General features: G+C 43.8%; 1 protein-coding gene across 4 annotated transcripts in view; it reads right to left on the bottom strand.

Annotated features, from left to right (window-relative positions):
• Window positions 1-21,800, bottom strand: part of rttn (rotatin) — a 64,998-nt gene that overhangs the window by 19,740 nt on the left and 23,458 nt on the right. For all 4 annotated transcript variants that reach the window (XM_036935152.2, XM_036935151.2, XM_090189716.1 and 1 more), the window contains 12 exons: window positions 21,712-21,800; window positions 21,491-21,608; window positions 20,981-21,077; window positions 20,808-20,873; window positions 20,434-20,625; window positions 13,885-14,127; window positions 12,748-12,892; window positions 5,717-5,904; window positions 3,365-3,584; window positions 1,898-2,026; window positions 811-921; window positions 7-165 (listed from right to left, as the gene is read on the bottom strand). In XM_036935152.2, coding sequence (XP_036791047.2) covers window positions 7-165; window positions 811-921; window positions 1,898-2,026; window positions 3,365-3,584; window positions 5,717-5,904; window positions 12,748-12,892; window positions 13,885-14,127; window positions 20,434-20,625; window positions 20,808-20,873; window positions 20,981-21,077; window positions 21,491-21,608; window positions 21,712-21,800 — 1,757 coding nt within the window. The remainder of the gene's footprint in view (window positions 1-6; window positions 166-810; window positions 922-1,897; window positions 2,027-3,364; window positions 3,585-5,716; window positions 5,905-12,747; window positions 12,893-13,884; window positions 14,128-20,433; window positions 20,626-20,807; window positions 20,874-20,980; window positions 21,078-21,490; window positions 21,609-21,711) is intronic.

Raw genomic sequence — 21,800 nt, 5'->3', positions numbered from 1 at the left:
CAGTACCTCTCTGCGGACCATGGTGCTCTCTTGCTGGTCCAGGAGGATGTTGAGCAGGGTTCCCCACAGACCTCCACTGATATTCTGACAGCTGCTACTCAGAGACTGGCATCCACTGGGCACAGAGGACAGGGCAGAGCCCACACCCAGGCTGGCAAACCTCACCTGGAGAGGGGATGGAAGGTAAGTGGGATAAGGCAGCAGGGGGGAGAGGGGTGTGAGAGAGGAGGGGAGGGGAGGGTTAAAAAAGTGGTGGGAAGGGAAAAGCGGAGGGCGAGGAGAGAGAAAGGAAAAGACAGAGAGCCAAGGGTTTGGGTGTGAATACAACAGCAGATAGATAAAAAAAAGGTACCTGTCTGACACACCTGGGGTCCCCAAAGTCACAAAGACACTGTTCCAGAAATGTCTTAGATATTTTCACTGTCACTCTGGCATTTGCTGTGATCCACACAGAAAAAGATCCTACTTGTCAAGGGATTTTTTTCACATTTACTTATAGAGAACTTACAGATAGAGAGAGAGAGAGAGAAAGAGGAGACATTGCCCTTTGCTTTTCATTGTCAGTGCTTGTGAACTCAAGCGTAGGAGTTCACGGTGTCCCTCAGAAAGTCTAGGAAGGAGCACCGGTTTAATAACAGAAACTTTGGAGCAGAGAGAAGCAATACAAACTTTTGCCTGAATGTCTCTCCACAACTCCAGACGGAATTTGACAAACTGTTTCCATGAAATAATAACTTGTACTTCTTACTCTCACATTTTATTTTTCTTGCTTGTTCTTATACAAGTTGACAGTCATTGAGTGTATGTTACCTCCGGGTCTCTGTCCACCCACAGAGGTATGAGCCAGGCAAGGCCCAGCTGTGACCCACTGGGGTCATCAGACCCCGCCTCCTGACCCAAAGACCACTGGGAAATGAAGTCCTGAAATAGATCAACACAAAAACAGAAAATAGTCATATCTCCAGAAATCCAGACTGATGTACAAACAAAAGGAGAAACATCTCCATGCAGGAAGCACACATTAACACATTTACTCTACTAATATACTGAACGAAAATATAAACACAACATGTAAAATCTTGGTCCCATGTTTCAGGAGCTGACATAAAAGATCCCAGAGATTTTCCATACGCACAAAATGCTTATTTCTCTAAAATTCTCATCACAAATTGATTACATCCCTGATAGTGAGCTTTTCTGCTTTGCCAAGATAATCCAACCATCTGACAGGTGTGGCATATCAAGAAGCTGATTAAACAGCATGATCATTACACAGGTGCACCTGGTGCTGGGGACAATAAAAGGCCATTAAAATGTGAAGTTTTGTCACACAACACAATGTCAAGTTTTGAGGGAGTGTGCAATCGGCATGCTGACTGCAGGAATGTCCAACACAGCTTGTTGCCAGAGAATTGAAAGTTCATTTCTCTATCATAATTTTGCCTCCAATGACATTTTAGAGAATTTGGCAGTACGTCCAACCAGCCTCAGAACCGCAAACCACACGTAACCATGACAGCCCAGGACTCCACATCTGGCTTCTTCACCTGTGGGATCGGCTGAAGAATATTTCTATCTATCTAATAAAGCCCTTTTCTGTGGAAAACCTTATTCTGATTAGCTGGGCCTGGCTCCCCAGTGGGTGGGCCTGGCTCCTAAGTGGTTGGGCCCACCCATGGCTGCGCCCATTGCCCAGTCATGTGAAATCCATAAATTAGGGTCTAATTGATTTATTTCAATTGCCCGATTTCCTTCTATGACCTGTAACACAGTAAAATCATTTAAAATTGTTGCATGTCGCGTTTATATTTTTGTTCAGTACACATTTCACAATAAAAAATCTTCTTTGCCTTTAGCGTAGAAAGGCAATCAGTGCAGTTCTGGCTGGGTTGCTGACCTTGTCTTTGTTCTGGGCCATCATCTCATGGGACAAGTGAAGCAGACAGATGACAGCATTCTTGGTGACTCCTTTCCCCATGAAGGACATGGAGTTACCCCCCCACTCCACGTAGAATGACGAGATCACCTAGAGGATGACACACGGGTCAACATCACAACTACGCATTCCCAACAGGGTTCTACGCTGAGCTTTTTTTTTTTTAAAGGGGCACATGCACGCTTAAGTTGAGAAATCTAGGCACACACATCGAAATTTAGGCGCACAAGGCTAAACATTTTTGTAATAAAGCTAGAATCTTTCATTTTTATACATGCACTGGTGTTCCTAAATAAGAATTCCAAGTTGCACAGCAAAATATTTAAGCACATACTGTATGCGGATAAAATGGTTGCACTGTAGAGCCCTGCCCAATACGAAACCCATTCAGAGCCGATGCTAGGGGAAGGACAACAATATCTCAACAGTATTACTAATTAAGTCAAATCAGGAAGTAAACCGAAATTCAAATTTTTACTCATGACCCAAACCCTGCTCGGGACTAGAAGGGAACAGGGCACTGAGCCCAAGTGAGGCAATCAACAGTCTGTGTTCATTAATTCAAAGGTTTTATTCAGTGCAGGAGTCTTAAATGCAGCTGGGACCTTAGCTTTGATTAGCCTGCAAACAGAGAGGTGAGTGAGAGAGGCCAAGGCTAGATGAAAAGCACCCTAAGGGCCATAGAGCACTGGGAGAGACAGGGGGTGAGGTATGGGGGAGTCAAGGTGAGAGGCCAAGGCCAGATGAAAAGCACCCTAAGGGCCATAGAGCACTGGGAGAGACAGGGGGTGAGGTATGGGGGAGTCAAGGTGAGAGGCCAAGGCCAGATGAAAAGCACCCTAAGGGCCATAGAGCACTGGGAGAGACAGGGGGTGAGGTATGGGGGAGTCAAGGTGAGAGGCCAAGGCCAGATGAAAAGCACCCTAAGGGCCATAGAGCACTGGGAGAGACAGGGGGTGAGGTATGGGGGAGTCAAGGTGAGAGGCCAAGGCCAGATGAAAAGCACCCTAAGGGCCACAGAGCACTGGGAGAGACAGGGGGTGAGGTATGAGGGAGTCAAGGTAAGAGGCCAAAACTTGGAATCATCTGTGTCAGGCTAGGTTGTACTGGACCATACTAAGGCTGTTGTGAGCTGTGCTGTTTTTTTAGACTGTCCCAGGCAATGCCAAACTAGGTTGTGCCATGTGTTCTCATGGTGAACTAAGCTACACTGACCACTACTATGCTTATCTGAACAGGACAGTGCTCTGCTATTCTTGGCTATGGGTAGAACCAGATGGAACCAGCTGGGATGATTTCTCATCAACAATTTACCGTGTTGTAGTCTGTATATTTATTCATGTTCAGGAGCAGGTTGTAGTTGGATTTAATTCATTACAAAATGTATGTTCTTCGTCACACACTCCCTTCTGCACCCATCACACACACCTCCAGTAGTCCACTGAGGTACTTGGTGCAGAGAGACTGGGGCTCCATGGTGGGACAGTGTGAGCTCCAGCCGGGTTGGGCCGTGAGGCTGACCATGCCCAGCAGATTCCTCTCCAGACTCGGGAGGCCGTAGAAGCGTGGGGCGTCTGACACCCGCAGGCACTGGAGAAACCGCACTGCCAGCTGGCTCTCGAAGGGCCCTGTCAGCGCCAAGCAAAACCTGTTGGGGGAGAGAGAGAGAGGAGATGCAGGGTGAGAGGGGAGATGCAGGGAGGGAGGGAGGAGACGCAGGGAGGGGAGATGCAGGGAGGGAGGGAGGAGACGCAGGGAGGGGAGATGCAGGGAGGGAGAGAGAGGAGACACAGGGAGGGGAGATGCAGGGAGGGAGGGAGGAGACGCAGGGAGGGGAGATGCAGGGAGGGAGGGAGGAGACGCAGGGAGGGGAGATGCAGGGAGGGAGAGAGAGGAGACACAGGGAGGGGAGATGCAGGGAGAGGAGATGCAGGGAGGGAGAGAGAGGAGACACAGGGAGGGGAGACGCAGGGAGGGGAGATGCAGGGAGGGGAGATGCAGGGAGGGGAGATGCAGGGAGGGAGGGGAGATGCAGGAAGGGAGGGAGGGGAGATGCAGGGAGAGAGAGAGAGGAGACGCAGGGAGGGGAGACGCAGGGAGGGAGGGAGTGGAGATGCAGGGAGAGAGAGAGAGGAGACGCAGGGAGGGGAGACGCAGGGAGGGAGGGAGGAGACGCAGGGAGGGGAGATGCAGGGAGGGAGGGAGTGGAGATGCAGGGAGAGAGAGAGAGGAGACGCAGGGAGGGGAGATGCAGGGAGGGAGGGAGTGGAGATGCAGGGAGAGAGAGAGAGGAGACGCAGGGAGGGGAGACGCAGGGAGGGAGGGAGGAGACGCAGGGAGGGGAGATGCAGGGAGGGAGGGAGGAGACGCAGGGAGGGGAGATGCAGGGAGGGAGGGAGGGGAGATGCAGGGAGAGAGAGAGAGGAGACGCAGGGAGGGGAGATGCAGGGATAGAGAGGAGAAGCAGAGAGGGAGGGGAGATGCAGGGAGGGAGGGAGGGGAGATGCAGGGAGAGAGGGAGGGAGAGGAGACGCAGGGAGGGAGGGAGATGCAGGGAGGGAGGGAGATGCAGGGAGGGAGGGAGGGAGAGAGATGCAGGGAGGGAGGGAGGGAGATGCAGGGAGGGAGGGAGGGAGGGAGATGCAGGGAGGGAGGGAGATGCAGGGAGGGAGGGAGATGCAGGGAGGGAGGGAGATGCAGGGAGGGAGGGAGATGAGTAAAAAGAGGAGTAGAGAGGGTAAAACAGACAAAGAAATAAGGAGAGAGAGAGAGGAGTGAAAGTTAATAGAGGAAGATGGTGTGATAGAGGAAGATGGGCAGAGACAAATATGGCCACCAATAACAAACATCTATAACCAACAACTAACATCAAGGAAAACATCAAGCTGCTCCTACTGAAAGTAACATCAAATCAAATTGTATTGGTCACATACACACATGGTTAGCAGATGTTATTGCGAGTGTAGCGAAAAGTTTGTAGTGGAGCGAAATGCTTGTTCTTAGCCTCATGGATACGAATATCACCACACAGAATAGAAAAAATGCATCCCACTGCAGTCATAAGCTTTGTTCAGCCTCTTCTATAATTTCATGGTATTAAACATTAATCAAGCTCCACAGGCAGTGTGAATAATACCACGTACGTGCACATTCTCTCACACACCCCAAAAGGCAAAAATGATCATTCTTTAATTTATGTTTTATGAGGAGACATTTTTTTGTATTCATAGGGACACAGTAAAAATTCTACTGTCAGGGGAAGCTCGCTAGCTAGTGGTGAAAAGTCATCGGTGCTGCTTCCATGGCCCTAGGCACTTCTGACTAAGGAAGATGAGAAGAGTACAGTAGTTTAATAGCAATGTGATAAAACACACTTGTGTAATCATTTATCAGTACAGCTCGCCATGCTAGAATGAGCTATTTCTACACAACAGTTAAACAAGCTGTCATGACAAACAGTTTGTTCAGTCAGATACACTAGAAAACGAATAACTGTGGGGTAGATGTCTAACCCTGTTTGTCTTAGTCACATTTGTAGCTCTGTGTTGTAGCTGTATTTCGGCATGTGTGTGTGTACTGCATGTGTGTGTGGATGTGTCTTAAGTAGAAAATGCCTACAGGCAGTTTTCTTGAGCGATACGGAACACGCTTTGCATACAAATGACTGCATACTCTAACAAATAAACACCAGAGGTACAGAGACTGGCAATTGGAGGTGGTAGCCTTATCAGTTAGAGAGGAAAAGAGAGAGGGGGGGGGGTGTGCATGTTTCTACTGCACCTGTCGGTGGTGTGTCTGAGGCGGTGCAGTAATGTGTTGATGAACCCTGTCAGTTCTCTCTGTAGTCTCTGGTTGATCTGGGCCCTCAGTTCTACTAGTTCCTCCGTCTCTCCCTGACTCGCCGTGTGTGTCGGCGTGTGTGTCTGCGAGTCCTCGCCGAGCAGCAGGTCCAGCAGTGAGTTGGTCTCCTGCATGGAACACATACACACGCAGGTAATGCTGCAGGTTGAACTGTCTCACTACTTCATCCAAGAAAGCTCAACTTGTATACAACTCCTCACGCATTATAAACTAACTACAATCTAAACTACAGTGAACAAAAATATAAATGCAACATGTAAAGTGTTGTTCCCATGTTTCAGGAGCTGAAATAAAAGATCCCAGAAATGTTCCATACGCACAAAAATATTATTTCTCTCAAATCTTGTGCACAAATTTGTTACCATCCCTGTTAGTGAGCATTTCTCCTTTGCCAAGATAATCCATCCACCTGACAGGTGTGGCATATCAAGAAGCTGATTAAACAGCATGATCATTACACAGGTGCACCCTTGTGCTGCTGACAAAAGGCCAGTCTACAATTTGCAGTTGTCAAATAACACAATGCCACAGACGTCTCAAGATTTGAAGGAGCGTGCAATGGGCATGCGGACTGCAGGAATGTCCAACAGAGCTACCATAAGCCACCCACCCATAGCTGTGCCCCTGCCCAGTCATGTGAAAACCATAGATTAGGGCCTAATGAATTTATTTCAATTGACTGATTTCCATTTACAGTATGAACTGTAACTCAGTAAAAAAAAAAAAAAATGAAATAGTTGAATGTTGTATTTATTTCTTTGTTCAGTATAATTAAGGTATTCAGAATGAATATGTATCCTTTTCTCATTGAGTTTCAAGGTGATAGGTGCAGGGTAAAATATAATTAAAATAATAAAAATAAAAACATACTAAAAGTATTTGGAGAAATGTGCTTTGGGGCTTGTCCCCCCTAAAAATGAAAATGTGTCTTGAAGGCAACATTCATTTGCTTTGACTGTAGTGTTTCATTAGTACATGTGTTTTGTTGTGTCCTGCAAATGCACATCTACCAAGGCAAGCATCACACAGTTCTTCTCACTAAATTCCCTTTCCCCTCTGTGTCTCACTCACTCAATTGCTTTCCGACTGCTCCCTCTAGAAACGCATGCTGCGTTTGCACACAAGATCCCATTAGGCCTACAGGAATAAATGACGGCATACACAAGCTACATTCCTTGCCAAATGCCAACAATTTTATCATAGATTCTAAATGGACTGGTTGATTGAAGTAGGAAAATGTGTGTTCCAACAACGAGCTGCAGTTTGGGAATAATTGTGTCCCGTCTATTTTACCCAATGGGATACTTTGCAAACTACTAGCCATTTAGAATGTGTTATCCTATGCTATAACCCCTCTAAACATACACAGGTTCCACACTGAAAATATAAAGTTTGATAAGACAAAGAGTATTTTCATCAGAAAACATATAGTACCAGTCAAAAGTTTGGACACATCCTCATTCCAGGTCTTGTTTTTATTATTTTCTACGTTTGAGAATAATAGTGAAGACATCAAAACTATGAAATAACACATATGGAATCAAGAGTGTGCAAAGCTGTCATCCAAGGCAAAAGGTGGCTACGTTTAAGAATCTAAAATATATTTTGATTTGTTGAACACTTTTTTGGTTACTACTGGATTCCATGTGTTATTTCATAGTTTTGATGTCTTCACTATCATTCTACAACGTGGAAAGAAAAACCCTTGAGTAGGTGTGTCCAAACCTTTGACTGGTACTGTATGTCATGGCCGTAATTCATCAGCATGCAGTGTTCAATGTGGAATTGTTCATCCATTTAGAAAAACCCAAAGAAAAGGCAGAAAATCCAACGTTTTCAGGCCAACATAGAAGAGAGAGATTTTGGTTTGTAACAATGAACATTTGTTTCTTTAAAACGCGCCAAGCTAAGCCCCGTTTCAAATTAGCACGCTTTCAGAAAAACTGTTCCAGATGTGCAAGATGCGCATCCGTTCGCACTGGCAACTTTAATCATTTGGAAAAATATTCAGATCTATTTTATTCTGTTATATTAATTCATGTGATCTGCTAGAAAATAGGTGTGTCTTGATTAGGGTTGCACATTTTGGGGAATATTCAGAGATGGAAACTTTCCGTGGGAATTAACAGGAATATATGGGAATTAACGGGAATATATGGGAATTTATACCATTTAAAATGTAGATGTTTTTTGCATTGCATACATTTACCATATCATATGGAGACAGAAACATAAACCTTTTACCTTAACATAAGTAGACATAATTGGAAATTATTAAATCCTTCCAATAGAAATAATTTTTAAAAATTGTTGCGAATTGAACTTTAATTAAATGAGTTGACTATTCACAAGGGATGATTTCACTGAACAGCAAAAGAAAGGAAATACTGAATGACCCCATCGCATCTCCCCCCAAAAAATTCAACATACATTTGTAAAATGAGAGTCTAGAAACTTAGCTTCAGTTGTCTTCCTCTCAGGCCTCCAAGTCCTCTCCCTGGACTTCCTCAATGTCCACCTCTTGAACATCAGACTCTGAGGCCTCGTCTTCACTGTCACTTTCCAACCTTGTTGAGGATGGCTTGTTGTCAGGATCAAAAAGCCTAAAATTTGCCTGGATGGCCACCAATTTCTCAACCCTTGTATTGGTCAGCCTGTTGTGTGCTTTGGTGTGTGTGTGTGTTCCCAAACAAGGACCAGTTGCGCTCTGAGGTGGCTGATGTTGGTGGGAGTTGGAGGATGATGGAGGCAACAGGGGAAAGAGCCTCAGATCCATAAAGTGCCTTCAACCAGGTGGCTGATGAGATATGTTGGCACGACTGCCATATTGCATCTCCATCCCAAAGCCCTTGCTTGGAAGTGTACTTTGCCAGACTGCCAAGAACCTTGCCTTCATCCAGGCCAAGGTGGCGAGACACGGTAGTGATGACACCATAGGCCTTGTTGACCTCAGTACCAGACAGGATGCTCTTGCCAGCAGACTTGGGGTCCAACATGTACGCTGAAGCGTGTATGGTCTTCAGGCAGAAGTCTTCACCCTTTTTGACGTATTTCAGAACTGCAGTTTCCTCTGCTTGGAGCAACAGTTTAGTGGGCAGGGCAGTATGGATTTCTTAACTTATATCTGCAATCAGTCTGAACATCAGACAGGATGGCATTGTCTCCCTTAATCCGTGCAATGGCTACTGCTGATATGGCCATTTCTTGGAGAGACTCCTTCCCCTTGAGGAGACTGTCAAACATGATGACAACACCACCTCAACAAGTGTTGCTGGGCAGCTTCAATGTGGTGCTCTTATTCTTCTCACTTTGCTTGGTGAGGTAGATTGCTGCTATAACTTGATGACCCGTCACATACCTAACCATTTCCTTGGCTCTCTTGTAGTCTATCTATTGTTTTCAGTGCCCTGATGTCCTTGAGGAGTAGATTCAATGCATGAGCAGCACAGCCAATGGGTGTGATGTGAGGGTAGGACTCCTACACTTTAGACCAAGCAGCATTCATGTTCACAGCATTGTCTGTCACTAGTGCAAATGCCTTCTGTGGTCCAAGGTCATTGATGACTGCCTTCAGCTCATCTGCAATGTAGAGACCGGTGTGTCTGTTGTCCCTTGTATCTGCTCTTGTAGAATACTGGTTGAGGGGTGGAGATGATGTAGTTAATTATTCCTTACCCACAAACATTCGACCACCCATCAGAGATGATTGCAATACAGTCTGCTTTCTCTATGATTTGCTTGACCTTCACTTGAATTCTGTTGAACTCTGCATCCAGCAAATGAGTAGATAAAGCATGACTGATTGGAGGGGTGTATGCTGGGTGAAGAACATTCAGAAATATCTTCCAATACACATTGCCTGTGAGCATCATCAGAGGTGAACCAGTTCCATACACAGCTCGAGAAAGACATTCATCAGCATCTCTTGACTACTTTCCTCCATTGGGTCAAAAAAAACTTCTGATTCCAGCAGGACCATGAGCTGTTGCTATCAATATGGTGTCTGAGTCATCATTTTCACCTCGAATAGAAGTAGAGGGACTTTTGTCAGAGGTTGCTTGTTGTGAGCGTGGCAAACTTTATGCACTTGGCCAGATGATTCTGCATCTTTGTTGCATTCTTCTCATATGATTTGGCAAATCAAATGTTATTTGTCACATACACATGGTTAGCAGATGTTAATGTGAGTGTAGCGAAATGCTTATGGTTCTAGTTCCGACAATGCAGTAATATCCAACAAGTAATCTAACCTAACTGGTTTTCCTTATATAGTCCGTGATTGACTGTAGACCCTGCCACATACCTCTCGTGTCTGATCCGTTGAATTGCGACTCTACTTTGTCTCTATACTGATGCTTAGCTTGTTTGATTGCCTTGCGGAGGGAATAGTATTTGCAAATGTACACAGCTTTTCCTTCTACATTAGCTTCAGTGAAATGTCTCCACACATCAGATAGTGCCCGTGGTATTTTCCTGTAAAGAGAAGAAAAAAATGAGTAAAAAAAAACAAATACAATTCCATGTACAGATAAATAGTTAAGCAGTTAGATTAAACAACTCCTTTGTAAGATAAATGTTCTAAAATGAAACATGTATGGAAACAGGTGAATTAACACTCCTCAGTTAGCAGGCTCAAGCAAGCTAAAAGCCACATGGTAGCAAAAACGAACTAGCAGAATTTGTTAACAAGTTAGAAATGATTTAAAAACACTTTGCTGTAGGCTACTATTTACTAGTTAACAAAATATCATGCATGTCGTATAAAATGTATTCACCCCAACCAGTATTGTAATCAAAACTTACCAGAAAGCATGTAGTCCTTTGCTCAGAGAGTGTAGTGGAATGGGCTCAATAGCATCTCATTAGTGTGCAAGATCTTGAGAGTCAACTGTACATGTGTTGGAAGAGTGCACTGCACATGTGATGGAAGAATGCACTGTGCATGCAGAGGGTTGCAATTTCATTGAATTGGGAATAGTTTAACCAAAATATGCCACAAGACCTAGAATTGCCTTATGTGTATCCCACAAAAAAAGGTTCACTGTTATAAGTTATAAGCAAACTTTGACAAATTTAAGCAAAATCCCCCAAATTTCAGGGCTTAACTTCCCAATGAAGATTTCCCCCCAAAATTGGGAAATTGACCGAAAAATGTCCAACCCTTTGCAACCCTAGTCTTGATTGTGTTAATGGCTCGGGAAATAAGAAAGTTTTGTCAGCAAAATTAACAAAACAAGGCTGTGTCATTGCACAGCCATACATAGGCTTCTACAAGCAAGCATCACTACTGAGGTTACTGCCTTACTGAAGATTTTGTTCTCTGGCTCATGTGGTGGAGGAGATCTTCGTGGGCTATACTCAGCCTTGTCTCAGGGCTGTAAGTTGGTGGTCTGTTGATATCCCTCTAGTGGTGTAGGGGCTGTGCTTTGGCAAAGTGGGTGGAGTTATATCCTGCCTGGTTGGCCCTGTCACAGTGTGTGTCCAGTCGGCCATGTCAGTGTCCCCCGTCTCAGACTATTGCAGCATACTGGAGGTTATGTGCCAGGGGGCTAGGGTCAGTCTGTTATATCTGGTGTAATTCTCCTGTCTTATCTGGTGTCCTGTGTACATTTAAGTATGCTCCCTCTAATTCTCTCTTCCTCCCCTCCCAGAGGACCTGAGCCCTAGGACCATGACTCAGGACAACCTGGCCTGATGACTCCTGGCTGTCCCCAGTCCACCTGGTTGTGCTGCTGCTCCAGGTTCAACCGTTCTGCCTGCGGCTATGGAACCCTGAACTATTCACCGGACTTGCTACCTTGTCCCAGACCTGCTGTTCCCGACTCTCTCTCTCTCCCCCACACCTGCTTTCTCGACCTCTGAATGCTAACCATGAAAAGCCAACTGACATGTATTCCTGAGGTACTGAACTATTGTAACCTCTAGAAACACTGATTATTATTTGACCCTGCTGGTTATCTATGAATGTTTGAACATCTTGAAAAACAATCTGGCCTTAATAGCCATGTACTCTTATAATCTTTACCCAGCACAGCCAGAAGAGGACTGGTCACCCCCCAGAGCCTTGTTCCTCTCTACGTTTCTTCCTTTCCCTGCCTTTCTAGGGAGTTTTTTCTTGCCACCGTGCTTCTAAATCTGCATTGCTTGCCGTTTGGGGTTTTAGCCTGGGTTTCTGTATAAGCACTTTTTGACGTCTGCTGATGTAAAAAGGGCTTTATAAATAAATGTAATTTGATACAATTTAAACAGTTGATATTATGGTTTCAATAAATTCATCTTAAATGGAAATAATTTTTTATTGAGGCAATTTAGCAATTATGATTTGTTATCGGTATGATTCATTTGGCACTGTTGGCATATAAATAAATGCGCACATGTGTTTTTTCAGTTCAGCCCATGCGGGTACTCAAACAGTCAAAAAATGTAAAATTCCCATACTTATGATGAAGCAGGCAAGGTGAGACACATTAGATTTGATGTAGCTCCTGTAGCTAAGAAACAACAGAGTTTCTTAACAGCTGTGGAAATCATCTGTGTTGTGGGTCCTGGTACTCTATTTTGGGGTTGTAATGTGATATTAATGCCTTTCTGTCCTTTGACAGTGTGTGATTTATACAGGCTCTACTTTGATAACTACACATCTCTGTGTTTGGGGTGGACAAGCTTAACTGGATCGCTGGCACACACACATGCAAGCACCCATTCACCCTACAGTTTTAGGGGAGAAGATGGGGAGTGTGCCCAATCTAATGGTTCCCAACATGGGTTAATACAAGAAAGGAGATGAAGTCAGATTTACTGAGTAATGTTGATACACTAGACCAGTTTTCCTATTATAGTCCCTATTCCCTCATCTCCTTTATGACGACACATAGGATATGGCCTAGATGAAAGGCTAGAGGTTAAAGCGATTTCACAGAGGACAAACCCTGAGAAGTCCTAGTGCTGACCTGTTTGAGGAGTAGCTCCAGTATCCAGCGGAGGTCCTTGTCCTCGGACCCTAAATGGCTCTGTTTGAAGTAGGCGCTCAGGAACGCTATAACGTCCACCAGCAACCTCTCATCCTTCACACACGCTGGACGCACCTGCACAAACCTACAGACAGAGAGAGAGAGACAGAATAATGGAGAATATGGATGATATCTTACATTTTGGTGGACATACAACTGACCTGTAGAAATGATGAGTGCAGTAAAGCTGCTGAAAGTGCAGCATTGAATAATACAAAATAAAGGATTCATTTATTGCATAATTATACTGAAGAAAAATATAAAACCAAACAAGTGTTGGTCCCATATTTGATGAGCTGGAATAAAAAAAAAGCACAAGAAGCTTATTTCTCTCAAATCTTGTGCACAAATTTGTTTACGTCCCTGTTAGTGAGCAGATTATCCATCCATCTGACAGGTGTACCTTGTGCTGGCAACAATAAAAGGCCACTCTAAAATGTGCACACAACACAATGCCACAGATGTCTCAAGTTTTAAGGGAGCGTGTAACTGACATGCTGACTGCAGAAAGGACCACCAGAGCTGTTGCTAGAGAATTTAATGTTCATTTCTTAACCATTTGAGAGAATTTGGCAGTACGTTCAACCGGCCTCACATCCGCAGACCACCATCACCTCATGTTTCAGCATGATAATGCATGGACCCATGTTGCAAGGATCTGTACACAATTACTAGGAGCTGAAAATGTCCCAGTTCTTCCATGGCCTGCATACTGACCAGGCATGTCACCCATTGAGCATGTTTGGGATGCTCTGGATTGACAGCGTGTTACAGTTCCCGCCAATATCCAGCAACTTCGCACAGCCATTGAAGAGGAGTGGGACAACATTCCACAATCAACAGCCTGATCAACTATGTGAAGATGTGTTGCGCTGCATGAAGCAAATTATGGTCACACAAGATACTGACTGGTTTCTGATCGACGCCCTACTTTTTAAAAATGTATCTGTGACCAACAGATGCATATCTGTATTCCCAGTCATGTGAAATCCATACATGAGGGCCTGTAACTCAGTAAAATCTTTGAAATTGTTGTGTCAGTATAGATGGTCTTCTAGTGTGTGTGTGTGTGTGTACCTTGCTATGGCGGGCTGCCAGGTGAGGGAACGGAGAGTGTCCCTGCAGCTGTGTGTGTGAGTGCCTGTGATGGCCATCCTGTCAATCAGCAAGTGGAGGCGGAGCCTGGAGAGTGCAGAAGTCACAGAGGCATGGCCTGCTGCCATGACGATGTCCTGGACGCAGTCCCGAAGGCTGCTGGGGAGGTGTGTTGCCCGTAATGACAGAACCTGCGACCCTGAAAGGCTCAGATCACCGTGGAAACTAGAGGAAAACAAGACAGTATTTGTTATTTTTTCTGCAAGCAAATAAAGTTCTCCTTTAGGGTGAATATAGTACTCATCTTGTGCATGTGACCGGACCAGGAAAAACTCAGGTCTAGTTATGTTATGTTATCTTGACCTTATCTTTTTGGCTGTGATGAGAATGAGTGAACACATTCCCGTTAAGAAACCACCTGGGAAAGAGTTGAAGGGGAGAGAAGAATGTGGCGTGTAATAATTGAGTCGTTCTGATTCTGACTCTGTGTTGGACCAGAATATGTATTTCTACGGTGACAGGGGTGTCACATAAGCGCCCAATCACCCAGGCAGCACGGTGCCTTCCTAATTCTGTTCCCAGGGACTTTTGATGAGCCGTCTTCCAGACGTGCCTTGTCACTCCACACAGGAAGTGTCCTGTGTCTGGAACAGCAGGGGATTGTGGGTAGTTCTGAGTGACTCATCACTAAAAGGCTGTGTGGCAGCCTAGTTTACACCTGAGAACCAGAGGAGTAGCCTACGAAGCAGGTCTGAGGAGTTAACGAGTTAACTTTGATCAACTTTGAGTTCAACTCGGGCTAAAAGGTCATACAAAAGTGTCTCACACCTGATACATTTCTATGGCAACAAATCCTTCAGAACTAACCTGCTCCAGGGAGGGCTCTCTCACAGCTAACTCCACCTGCTCTGAATTAATTAAATCAGATTCCCTCCTTCTTGCAAATATTGCATCATCATATCCATCATTTGAGGAAGAAGACTGATTCAATATTTATTAATCAAAAGTATTTTGGGATGTTAAATCATAGTAATGTTAAAATATATAACATTACACAATGACAGAAAGCATTTTAAACTTCACGCAATGTAGTCCTAACATTTTTTTATTATTAAAGATCACATTTTAATTATCACTTACACATGGTTAGCAGATGTTAATGCGAGTGTGATACTGTGATACAGCCTGATGCTCTCGATTGTGAATCTGTAAAGATTTGTCAGGGTTTTGGGTGACAAGCCAAATTTCTTCAGCCTCCTGAGGTTGAAGAGGCACTGTTGAGCCTTCTTCACCACACTGTCTGTGTGAGTGGACCATTTCAGTTTGTCTGTGATGTGTACTCTCTCTGCTTTTTCTCGAAGTCCACGATCATCTCCTTTGATTTGTTGACTTGAGTAAGCGGTTGTTTTCCTGACACCACACTCCGAGTGCCCTCACCTCCTCCCTGTAGGCTGTCTAGTTGTTGCTGGTAATCAAGCCCACGCCTGTTGTGCTGTCTGCAAACTTGATGATTGAGTTGGAGGCGTGGATGAACAGGAGTACAGGCGGAGGCTGAACACGCACCACTGTGTTGAGGGTTCAGTGAAGTGGAGATGTTGTTTCCTACCTTCACCACCTGGGGGCAGCCCGTCAGAAAGTCCAGGACCCAATTGCACAGGGCGGGGTTGAGACCAGGGCCTCCTGATGAGCTTGGAGGGCATCAATGGTGTTGAATGCTGAGCTATAGTCAATGAACAGCATTCTTGCATAGGTATTCCTTTTGCCTAGATGGGATAGGGCAGTGTGCAGTGTGATGGCGATTGCGTCATCTGTGGACCTGTTGGGGCGGAATGCAAACTGAAGTGGGAAGTGAGTGCTACAGGGCGGTAGTCATTAAGTTCAGTTATCGTTGCCTTCTTGGGTACAGGAACAATGGTGGCCATCTTGAAGCATGTGGGACAACAGACTGGGATAGGGAGTGATTGAAAATGTCCGTAAACACACCAGCCAGCTAGTCCGCGCATGCTCTGAGGACTATTTAGTCATACAAAAGTATTGATAGGAGTAGGGGGAAAAGGTGCTTGTATACTGATAAGCACACATAAGACGGCATTAACGATAAGCAATAAAATCAAGGCGGCGCTTCTAGAAGCCTATTTCACACAAGCGCCTACTGAATTTGCAAAATAACTTTTCTTAAATTTAGATTTCGGCACAAATTAAAAAAGTGTCACTGACTCACCCATGGATTGATGTTTCAGCATTGTCTCAATGATGAGTTCGGTGTTGGATTTGCCTTGTGTGACATGCACGCACAGTTACCAGCCAGCTAGAGTTAACGGCAGGGGGACGAGTAATATCCACTGTTGTAGTACGGATAAAGACTGAGCTGGAATGTGAAGATAACTGAAGCTAGTTAGCTTTAGAAAAGTCTGAGTAGATCTAGCTTGCTTCGTAGGATACCCCTCAGGACTGACTGATTCAAGCTAGCTACAGTATCTTCATGAAGCACCTTGACATTTCATTGAAAAATAACTGTAGTACTCAGAATATTTTCTAACCAGACAAAGACGCAAAGGTTCATTGAAATAAAAATGTGAATAAACATACACGCACATAATCCTGGGTTCAAAAACCCTTTCAGCCTTGCTGTTTAGTCCACAACCAAGCCTTAATCTGGGTCTGTGCCATGTGTTGTTCCACTTTAGATGAGGATGTGATTTTGTTTGATTAGAGAATGCTAATGAGCTGGGTACATGTCCAAATGAGTGTTTTTTAACCTCATTTAGTATTCTGTGTATATATACAGTTGAAGTCAGAAGTTTACATGCACTTAGGTTGGCGTCATTAAAACTTGTTTTTCAACCACTCCGCAAATTTCTTGTTAACAAACTATAGTCTTGGCAAGTCGGTTAGGTCGTCTACTTTGTGTATGACAAGTCATTTGACAGACAGATTACTTCATTCATAATTCACTGTATATGAATTCCAGTGGGTCAGAAGTTTACATATACTAAGTTGACTGCCTTTAAACAGCTTGGAAAATTCCAGAAAATGATGTCTTTGCTTTAGAAGCTTCTGATATGCTAATTGACATCATTTGAGTCAATTGGAGGTGTACCTGTGGATGTATTTCAAGGCCTACCTTCAAACTCAGTGCCTCTTTGCTTGATGTCATGGGAAAATTATAATAAATCAGCCAAGACCTCAGAAAAGAAAATGTAGACCTCCACAAGTCTGGTTCATCCTTGGGAGCAATTTCCAAACGCCTGAGGGTACCATGTTAATCTGTACAAACAATAGTAAACAAGTATAAACACCATGTGACCACGCAGCCGTCATACCGCTCAGGAAGGAGACGCTAGAAATGAACGTACTTTGGTGCGAAAAGTGCAAATCAATCCCAGAACAGCAGCAATGCACCTTGTGAAGATGCTGGAGGAAACATGTGAAGATGCTGGAGGAAACATGTATAAAAGTATCTATATCCACAGTAAAACGAGTCCTATATCGACATAACCTGAAAGGCCGCTGAGCAAGGAAGAAGCTACTTCTCTAAAACCGACATAAAAAAATCCAGACTATGGTTTGCAACTGCACATTGAGAAATGTCCTCTGGTCTGATGAAACAAAAAGAGAACTGTTTGTCAATAAGGACCATCATTATGTTTGGAGGAAAAAGGGGGAGGCTTGCAAGCCGAAGAACACCATCCCAACCGTGAAGCACGGGGGTGGCAGCATCATATTGTGGGGTGCTTTGCTGCAGGAGGGACTGGTGCACTTCACAAAATAGATGGCATCATGAGGGAGGACAATTATGTGATGTGGATGTATTGAAACAACATCAGTCAGGAAGTTAAAGCTTGGTCGCAAATGGGTCTTTCAAATGGACAATGACCCCAAAAATACTTCCAAAGTTGTGGCAAAATGGCTTAAGGACAACAAAGTCAAGGTATTGGAGCGGCCATCACAAAGCCCTGACCTCAATCCTATCGGAAATGTGTTGGCAGAACTGAAAAAGCATGTGCGAGCAAGGAGGCCTACAAACTTGACACCAGCTCTGTCAGGTGGAATGGGCCAAAATTCACCCAACCATTCGAAAGCTTGTGGAAGGCTACATGAAACGTTTGACCCAAGTTAATCAATTTAAAGGCAATGCTACCAAATACTAATTGAATGTATGTAAACTTCTGATCCACTGGGAATGTGATGAAAGAAATAAAAGCTGAAATAAATCATTCTGACATTTCACATTCTTAAAAATAAGTGGTGATCCTAACTGACCTAAGACAGGGAATTTTTACTAGGATGAAATGTCAGGAATTGTGACAAACTGAGTTTAAATGTATTTGGCTAAGGTGTATGTACAATTCCAACTATATATATATACATACATACATACATACATACACACACACACACACACATATATATATATACACACACACACACACACAGTGGGGCAAAAAAGTATTTAGTCAGCCACCAATTGTGCATGTTCTCCCACTTAAAAAGATGAGAGGCCTGTAATTTTCATCATAGGTACACTTCAACTATGACAGACAAAATGAGAAGAAAAAAAATCCAGAAAATCACATTGTAGGATTTTTGATGAATTTATTCGCAAATTATGGTGGAAAATAAGTATTTGGTCACCTACAAACAAGCAAGATTTCTGGCTCTCACAGACCTGTAACTTCTACTTTAAGAGGCTCCTCTGTCCTCCACTCGTTACCTGTATTAATGGCACATGTTTGAACTTGTTATCAGTATAAAAGACACCTGTCCACAACCTCAAACAGTCACACTCCAAACTCCACTAAGGCCAAGACCAAAGAGCTGTCAAAGGACACCAGAAACAAAATTGTAGACCTGCACCAGGCTAGGAAGGCTGAATCTGCAATAGGTAAGCAGCTTGGTTTGAAGAAATCAACTGTGGGAGCAATTATTAGGAAATTGAAGACATACAAGACCACTGATAATCTCCCTCGATCTGGGGCTCCACGCAAGATCTCACCCCGTGGGGTCAAAATGATCACAAGAACGGTGAGCAAAAATTCCAGAACCACACAGGGGGACCTAGTGAATGACCTGCAGAGAGCTGGGACCAAAGTAAGAAAGCCTACCATCAGCAAGGGCATTGAAGATGAAACGTGGCTGGGTCTTTCAGCATGACAATGATCCCAAACACACTGCCCGGGCAACGAAGGAGTGGCTTCGTAAGAAGCATTTCAAGGTCCTGGAGTGGCCTAGCCAGTCTCCAGATCTCAACCCCATAGAAAATCTTTGGAGGGAGTTGAAAGTCCGTGTTTCCCAGCAACAGCCCCAAAACATCACTGCTCTAGAGGAGATCTGCATGGAGGAATGGGCCAAAATACCAGCAACAGTGTGTGAAAACCTTGTGAAGACTTACAGAAAACGTTTGACCTCTGTCATTGCCAACAAAGGGTATATAACAAAGTATTGAGATAAGTATTTGGTCAATCACAAAAGTTTATTTTCCACCATAATTTGCAAATACATTTATTAAAAATCCTACAATGTGATTTTCTGGACTTTTTTTCTAATTTTGTCTGTCATAGTTGAAGTGTACCTATGATGAAAATTACAGGCCTCTCATCTTTTTAAGTGGGAGAACTTGCACAATTGGTGGCAGACCAAATACTTTTTTGCCCGACTGTGTGTGTGTGTGTGTGTGTGTGTGTGTGTGTGTGTGTGTGTGTGTGTGTGTGTGTGTATGTATGTATGTATGTATATATATATATATATATATATATATTATATTAAATATATATATATCTTTATATATTATATATATATATATTATTTATATATATTTATTATATTATTTATATATATATATTATAATGTATATATATTATAATATATATATATATATAAATACTATATATAATATATATATAAATAATATAATAAATATATATAAATAATATATATATATATATATATATATATATATATATATATATAATATATAAATATATATATAATATAACTGTAAATATTGATCACATTCCTTGTGTATGATCATATATTTTGACATTAAATGTAAATATTGTGAACCTATGTTATAAATGTTTTACCTCCTGTTTCAGGATGTGATGTCACTGAGTACTGCCTCTATATACAGGACCTTCCACCCCCACCTGGGATATGGATGCCTGATGAAGACCTTAGGGTCCAAACGTTGTTATAAATAAATATCACCTGAGAGGATGAGCAGCAGTGTGCTGCCTTTTCCTGTCTGTTTTCTTTATCATTTTCTTGTGTGATTAGTTAGTTAAGTTAAAAGAGGAACGGTGAGGCTTCCTCATCTGTTGCCTGCATTAGGTTACATGACAAAAATCAAGAATGATGGATCAGACGCCTCAGCTCTTTAGCAGCCCAACAGAAACTGTCTGCAACTCTTCCCCAGAACGTTCCAGTAATCAATGTAGCTAGTGAACAATCTCAATTAACGTCCTTGGTAAAAATGATGGTCAACAAAAACAAACTTGACATCCGAGGTACATAAGGTGTGATGTGACTTACTCGGCGACATCACTGCGGATCCCACGGAGCTCCTCCAAGAGGTTATCTATCCCAGAATGCCATGCGGTGTTCCAGGCCAGCTGCAGGGTCTCCTTGGCGGGGGTCAGGGAGAGGAGGTCAGAGTAGGGGGGCAGGACAGAGCAGTAGGGGCTCACCGCATGGTGGGACGCGGCCTGGAACGGTAGGCTGTACCTGGGGAGGGAGAGGAGGGGGAGGGAGGGGAGGGAGGAGGGGGAGGGAGGAGGGGGAGAGAGAGGAGGGTAGAGCATGTAGTTACTAGATATAACACCATTCATATGTAAATAGACAGACTGACATCAATAAAAAAAAAGTAAATATTGGTGACTATCAATAAAGTTAGGCTACTTCATTACCTTCGTATGACAGACACAGGGAGAGAGAACGGTGAGAGAGCCACGTCGGAGCTGGAATTGTCCGACCTGATTAGGTAAAACAAAATGCTTTACCACATCTTTGCTCTGTAGGAAATAGTGCTAAAATCAAAAGCAAAAAAATGTATTCAAATGAGAGCGGGAAGAACACTTACCACACTTCTACTGTGGCAATCTCATCAAAGAGCAGCAGACACATCAACACAGCCGCCTCACTAACATCCCCTTTATTCTCCTTGACAAGCAATGAAGCTAACAGGATAAACAAACAATTAGAAAACGTTCCGTGATTAGCAGTGGTGAACGCACACTCAGTTGATTCCAGTGAGGGTTTAGCTATGTGATTGTTTAACCTTGTGAAGGCCTTTTTGAGAGGTGCAACAGAATGTGTTTACCAATGTGACCGTCTAGGTCCTGTGAACATACCTCTAAAACTGTACAATGTAATACCTTTATTGAATGAGTTGTGATGTGAATTAACTCCAGGGCAGTGTTAAACTGTTCAAACGTTACTCGCTGAGTTGTAATGCAAAGTTATCCCTCAGCTGGGCAACGAAATGAGTTTACCTGTGCCCGAGTGAATGAGTTGTGTGTGAACGTCACTCAGAGCAGTGTGATAGAGTTGGACTGTGATAGTTGCTAAATGAGTTGTGTTGGGAACGTACCCCTGAGCAGAGTGATGAGGAGGGGGGTCTTCTCAGCCAGAAGATGCCTCAGGGAGGGGTCTGCATACACCAGCTTTCTCAGAATACACACACACGGCTCCAACAGGCAGTCCATGCTCTGGAGGAAGAACACACACACACACACACACACACACGTTAACACAGCAAACATAGACAAACATACACATTCATATGCAAGCTGATCTGCAAGGTCTTTTCACCTTCCTGTGGTCGTTCACACTCTCTGTGATGAAGCAGATCACTTTATCTGTTACACCAAGACTCGTCAACACTGGGTGCATTGCTGTTT

The sequence above is a fragment of the Oncorhynchus mykiss genome, chromosome 11, assembly GCF_057628025.1.
Source record: "Oncorhynchus mykiss isolate SJ-2025 chromosome 11, ASM5762802v1, whole genome shotgun sequence".
Classification (NCBI taxonomy): domain Eukaryota; kingdom Metazoa; phylum Chordata; class Actinopteri; order Salmoniformes; family Salmonidae; genus Oncorhynchus; species Oncorhynchus mykiss.
This window is presented reverse-complemented; position numbering and strand designations above follow the sequence as displayed.